The 6358-nt window shown below is 36.6% G+C and overlaps 1 protein-coding gene across 1 annotated transcript; it reads left to right on the plus strand.

Moving 5' to 3' along the window:
- The first annotated feature begins 1794 nt into the window (after positions 1–1794).
- On the plus strand, positions 1795–5908 carry LOC108227682 (transmembrane 9 superfamily member 7). Its single transcript, XM_017402962.2, has 7 exons — positions 1795–2029; positions 2695–2859; positions 2981–3090; positions 3282–3390; positions 3475–3587; positions 4198–4348; positions 4445–5908. The coding sequence occupies exons 1-7, from the start codon at positions 1916–1918 to the stop codon at positions 5600–5602; spliced, it is 1920 nt and encodes a 639-aa protein (XP_017258451.1). The 5' UTR covers positions 1795–1915; the 3' UTR covers positions 5603–5908.
- The last annotated feature ends 450 nt before the right edge of the window (positions 5909–6358 follow it).

Genomic DNA, 6358 nt, shown 5'->3' on the forward strand with positions numbered 1-6358 from the left:
TGGTACTCATGGAAAAGGAAAAATGAAATTGTATGAGGGCTATGCGTTTTACGACAATGGTTTCTTATCAAAAAGAGCTGTGGAAATTCTTGAGTCGGGTTCTTTGCTGCATTACTCAGATGTTTTTGGTGATAAGAACTTGGATTTGGAGGTTCATGTTGCGAACGGTATGTATGCCAAGGACATACTCCATCATGCAGTCCTTGACACTCTAGGCATGTTTGAATCGAAGTTGGTGGACAGGCACCCTTTCATAGCGGACATTGTGAGATCGAAAAAACATGAGTTCATGCCAGTTGACACTGTGATTTCCCTTATGGGTCTAAAGGATGGTTCTGACTCTACAGTGAAAGATGACGATTCGATGCAGCCTGTGAAAAAGAAAGCCCGCAGGGCGGCTAACGTTTGATGATGGGTCCTGGCTCTCTTTTGCTGTTTACAGTGCATGTTCATGTACTTGTTTAAGTTTAAGTTCTAGTTTCAAGTTTCTAGGCTAGGTCTAGGCAAGTCTTCTGAAGTACTTTCTCGGGGCTACTTTCATCCTCTGCTGCAGTTTCTGTAGCATGGCCTAGTGCCTTTTTGGGTTAGCTTTATAAGCTTCCTTTGTAAGTTTCACCGAGATCAATATATTATCGACTGCTTACCAAAAAAAAAACGGATTTAGTTAAAGTCAACTGATATTTAACGGCGTAGTGACCTAAATACAAATTTTTATTAGTCCAGTGAGTTGACTGCAAGTTAAATCTAATTCTGTGATTCATTTGCAAAACTTTTTGAGTTCAATGACCCAATTGCAAGTTGGTCATGAGTTCAGTGATTTTTTGCCTATTAACTCAACTTAATCGTACATAATATATAATTTTGGTATATGTGTGAATAGTAATTTTTTATAAATGTAATAATGTATTTGTGCTACATAAATTTATGTTATTCTAATTTCATTAGACTATAAGTTTATGTCATATGTAAAATAAATAATATAATTTTATCTATAATTGATTATGTTCCTGAGGAATTGAATGAGGACGGGGACTCACGAACCCCGATTCCATGACCTTTCCAAAAAGGGCTGAGAAGATCTCTCTTACAAATACATATCTTGGAGGCTCAATGAGTGTGAGCGATACCTGAACGACCAAACTGAACATATGATCTCAAAATCGAGTGATTTAAGCGAAATGAGAGTAACACTGCTCTGCCCATATAATGAAAATAAAGATCATGGAGCGCTAATTGGAAAGTCTAAGCAGCAAGTTTATACTCTGTTGTTCCATAAATGTGAATTGACTCTCGCTCATATTGAAATTTTATTTGAGACATCTCGATTCGAGTCTTGCTCACCCAAAAAAATAGAACGGATGTAAGAGCAAGTATAATAGGTTACCTAAATGACGTCCTAAACTCACATTTAGGTAATGTGTCAAAAAGAAAAATGCACTCCAACACTATCTTAGTGGTTACCTAAATCACTAGCACATCCCCAAATTTCTTAGCCGTTACCTATATTTAGGTAACCACTAGCCATTACCTATTTAATATTTATGAATATAAAATTCATCTACCTCCTTCTTTCTTTGTCTTTTCCCTCCTTTTCCCTCTTCTCTCTCTCAAATTTATTATCAAAATAATAATAGGGAATCAAATTTAAGGATTGTTATTGGAGTTGACACTAAAACTAGATTACCTCAATCACTAAGACTCACTAGAATTTATTATTTTATATTATTAATAGGTAATGAAGCTCTAAGTCCGAATTAAAAAAAAGAGAGAGAAAGTAAGAAAATAAATTAAGAAGAGAGAGATCTGGTTTTGGAGTCTACTCCTACATAGTTAATTAATTGTAGAGCCCAAGGCTCAGTCATCGACTCTCCTTGAGTTATCTCTCTGCTCTCTCTCTCTATCGAATCTCTCTCAGATGGGTCGTCATACTTCCAACCGGGTCATCTCTCCCATCATCTTCTTCCTCATCTTCATCTCATCGGCCCATTCCTTTTATCTACCCGGGGTTGCTCCCCGTGATTTCTCAAGGGTATTCATCTCTCTCTCTCTCTCTCTCGATTTCACCGTATACATATAGTAGGTATTATGAGCCCATTATGATTTACTGCTGTATGGTTCTACTTGGATCTGGGTTTTTAGCTTGTAGATCACTCTTATAAACTGTTGTACGCATATGCTATAATGTACTGTCATTTTGGATCTTGGGCTTTTCGGGCTATTTGGACGTGAATTAAAGCTTCGTTCTTTGTTATACCCATTTGACTTATGTGGTTTAGTGTTTAGATTATCGAGATCTTGAAACTTTAATGTGCTGTGGGGACTGTGTTACGCGCAACACAGTTATTACATTTGTCATGAGATTCGTTATTTTCTTTTACTTTGTCTTGCCGCATTTCCCATCCGGGTATTCGTATAGTTGTATATAATGCTAATTGCTGAGTTTCTGTTGATCTGTTTAAGTACGGGTGAAATGGTTGCTAAAAGTTTTATTGCACTTTGTAAGTAGGAGTGTTTGTTGATATTAGGTTCTTTCTGTTGTAATAATTTCCTTGCAGGTTCGTTTTTATGCAAACGGGTCAATGGGTTTGATGCTGTTTGTTTAATGCTTTCTATCTATTGTATTTGTATCTTAAATGTATGGAAAATTGCAGGGTCTTTGATTTATTACTTATTTCATTTTGCGTTTCTTTGAAGGGTGATCCGCTTCAAGTTAAAGTCAACAAACTGTCATCTACTAAGACACAGCTTCCTTATGACTATTACTATTTGAAATTCTGCAAACCCCAAAAAATCATGAATAGCGCAGAAAATTTGGGGGAGGTTCTCCGAGGTGATCGTATAGAGAACTCGGTTTATTCAGTGAGTAGTAAAATTTACATTTGGAACTTTTTTGTGTTAAGGGATACAATGTCATCACTGCACAATGTACTTAATGCGAGCTTTGTGCATGTTGCCTTGTTTTGGAACCTATTTTTGGCAGTTTCTAATGAGGGAGGAGCAGCCTTGTAAGGCGGCCTGTCGTATGAAGCTGGATGCTGAAGCTGCAAAAAATTTTAAGGAAAAAATCGATGATGAGTACCGCGTTAACATGTAAGTGTTCTGACTAAATTCTGCTTTATTTACTACTTCAATTTCAGTTTCTACCTCTATATTGTTGCCCTGTAGTGCGTATTAGCTCTACCTCTTTCCTTATATACAAGTCTTCTAATATTTCAATAATACTCGTATGCAATAAATTGAGATGTGTTTTATGACAGCTATTTATTTTATTGGTAATGTAGGATCTTGGATAACCTTCCAGTTGCTGTTCTTAGACAAAGAAGGGATGGAAGTCAGTCAACTACTTATGAACATGGTTTCCGTGTTGGGTTCAAAGGAAATTATGCAGGGGTAAGTTTACCACCCGCACTGAAATTTGTGTTTATACTTGCTAACTGCCCATACTTTAATATGTCCATCTGCTTACTTCTGCAGAGCAAAGCAGAGAAGTACTTTATCAATAACCACTTGAGCTTTAGAGTTATGTATCATAGAGACCTTGAGACTGATTCTGCGAGAATCGTTGGGTTTGAAGTTACACCACACAGGTTCTATGTTTTTCATTCATATGTCTACCTTCTTAAGCTGTCGACGTACATATTGAGTGTTCTTTTTTCTTGTAAATTATTTTAGTCGGGCTCTGAGTTCTGGACGTTAGTGCCAACGGGACCGTCACTGTGCGAAAATGGCATATTTTATTAATAAAAATTATATTGCATATGATATTTTAACCAAGATTAACATGATTTTGTAAAGGACTTTGCAATTTTTTTTTCCTTGAACCTATTCTATTGTTTTACAAGCACACATCTGTAAACGAATATAGTGTCATCTCCTATTGTCTCTATTTTATTAATCGTTTTTTATCACTCCTTTTCTTTTTGCTTCATATGTTTTCTTTTAGTTGGTCAGTGTGCCTAAGGCCCTAAACATCAATCAAAAATCTGATAGTCGAAGTGTGTGAGGGCCCAATATGGTAACGTCCCAAAATTAAAGTGTCTGAGTGGCCTTAGGCAATAGGCATGTCTATCTGTGACGGTCCTTGTTTTAACCATTCTTTGTTATTTGGTCTAACCACCAGGAGTTTATTGGGCCTCTGTTTCTTGGTTAACGATATTCTTTTGTTTATTTTATTTTTGTATTCTCTTAAATGTACAGTATTAATCACGAGTACAAGGAATGGGATGATAAAAACCCTCAGCTAACGACATGCAACAAGAATACGAAAAACATAATTCAAGGTAGCGCTGTACCCCAAGAAGTTGAGAAAGATAGGGAGGTTGTATTTAGTTATGATGTTACTTTTAAGGTATGCTAGTTAAACTTTGTACTTTGTTCTTGTGCAAATATATTATCAATCTCTGTATCTGTTAGACTTACTATCGTCTCTGTCACATCTGTTCAGGAAAGTGATATTAAATGGGCATCACGATGGGACACCTATCTTTTGATGAATGATGATCAGATTCATTGGTTTTCTATAATAAACTCTCTGATGATTGTCCTCTTTCTTTCTGGAATGGTGGCCATGATCATGATGAGAACCCTTTACCGAGATATCGCAAACTATAATCAACTCGAAACACAGGACGAGGCTCAGGAAGAAACTGGATGGAAGCTTGTTCATGGAGATGTATTCAGGGCACCAGTTAATTCTGGATTACTCTGTGTTTATGTCGGGACTGGGGTTCAAATTCTGGCAATGACTCTTGTAACAATGATATTTGCTTTGCTGGGGTTCTTGTCACCTTCGAACCGTGGCGGACTTATGACTGCCATGGTTCTATTATGGGTTTTCATGGGCTTATTTGCTGGTTATTCTTCTGCACGATTGTACAAAATGTTTAAAGGAACAGAGTGGAAAAAGAATACATTAAAGACAGCTTTCTTGTTTCCTGGTATTCTGTTCGCTATTTTCTTTGTTCTGAATGCCTTGATCTGGGGAGAGAAATCATCCGGAGCTGTACCGTTTGGCACTATGTTTGCTCTTGTCTGCTTATGGTTCGGGATATCAGTACCACTAGTTTTTGTAGGCAGTTACCTGGGCTTCAAAAAACCAGCCATGGAAGACCCAGTTAAGACTAATAAAATTCCAAGGCAGGTACCAGAGCAGGCATGGTATATGACACGGACCTTCTCAGTGCTTATTGGAGGCATTCTTCCCTTTGGTGCTGTTTTCATCGAACTATTCTTCATCTTGACATCCATATGGCTAAATCAGTTCTACTACATCTTTGGCTTCTTGTTCATAGTTTTTGTTATCTTGGTAGTAACATGCGCAGAGATAACGGTTGTGCTGTGCTACTTCCAGTTGTGCAGTGAAGATTACAATTGGTGGTGGAGGGCTTACCTTACTGCAGGATCATCTGCCTTATACCTGTTCCTCTACTCCATTTTTTACTTTTTTACAAAGTTGGAGATCACAAAGCTAGTTTCGGGCATCCTGTATTTTGGGTATATGTCAATTGCATCATTTGCCTTCTTTGTTTTGACAGGGACGATTGGCTTCTATGCTTGTTTATGGTTTGTTCGAAAGATCTACTCATCTGTGAAGATCGACTGATTTCATGGCAGAGATAAGGTTCTTGATATGTTTAGTACATTACCAATTAGTGTTGACCTTGGATCAAAGTTTGGAAGTACGGTCAAGAAGAATCGTCACTTTTGCAGGATAAGAGCTAAATTACCGAGTTTTCCTACTTCAGAGAACCCTTTTTTCCTTCCCCATATCTTCTGTAGGAATGAATGTATCTTTTTTTATAATTGTTTATGTTTACAATTTACAGCAGTGGTCATGATGTCAACTTTATTAGTAGTTTGTGACAAGGTTCATATATATCTTAGTGGTATTGAAAAACTGTTTTGTTTACATGGTACTGACTACTGAGTTTGTGAAGGTATACTGGAAGTGTATCCTGCGGATGAATATATATGCAACTTAGTACATTGCTGAATGTTAACTGTTGTTCCATACAGAATACGAAATTATATTTTAGTTTATGTGAGTCTAGTTTACTGACAGATATTGAAATATTTATAAATAAATATGAAACATGTACCATATTTTTGAGTTGGACTTAAATTGATATACGGATCAATTTATTTCTAATTTACTGCAATAACATAGGAAATAATTTGCATCTTTACACCCACACAATTCACAAATATTTAATCGTAAAGCTGATCGTAAAAATTGAATGCTTTCGATTTGGTTATGAGGTTTCAAAGAGATGTCACTTTCTTTTGAATTAGGATTTTTTAACTCAATAACTTGGAGATAAGGATCAGTTTACCTGATTTAACACAATAATAGAGGATA

This window comes from Daucus carota, chromosome 6 (genome assembly GCF_001625215.2).
Source record: "Daucus carota subsp. sativus chromosome 6, DH1 v3.0, whole genome shotgun sequence".
Taxonomy (NCBI): Eukaryota; Viridiplantae; Streptophyta; class Magnoliopsida; order Apiales; family Apiaceae; genus Daucus; species Daucus carota.

Bases quoted from the DNA above. Each gene is read 5' to 3' on its own strand.
- LOC108227682 (XM_017402962.2), top strand. From the start codon at position 1,916: ATGGGTCGTCATACTTCCAACCGGGTCATCTCTCCCATCATCTTCTTC. The intron at 2,860-2,980 runs GTGAGTAGTAAA...TATTTTTGGCAG, and splicing joins TAGAGAACTCGGTTTATTCA to TTTCTAATGAGGGAGGAGCA. The intron at 3,588-4,197 runs GTTCTATGTTTT...TTAAATGTACAG, and splicing joins TTTGAAGTTACACCACACAG to TATTAATCACGAGTACAAGG.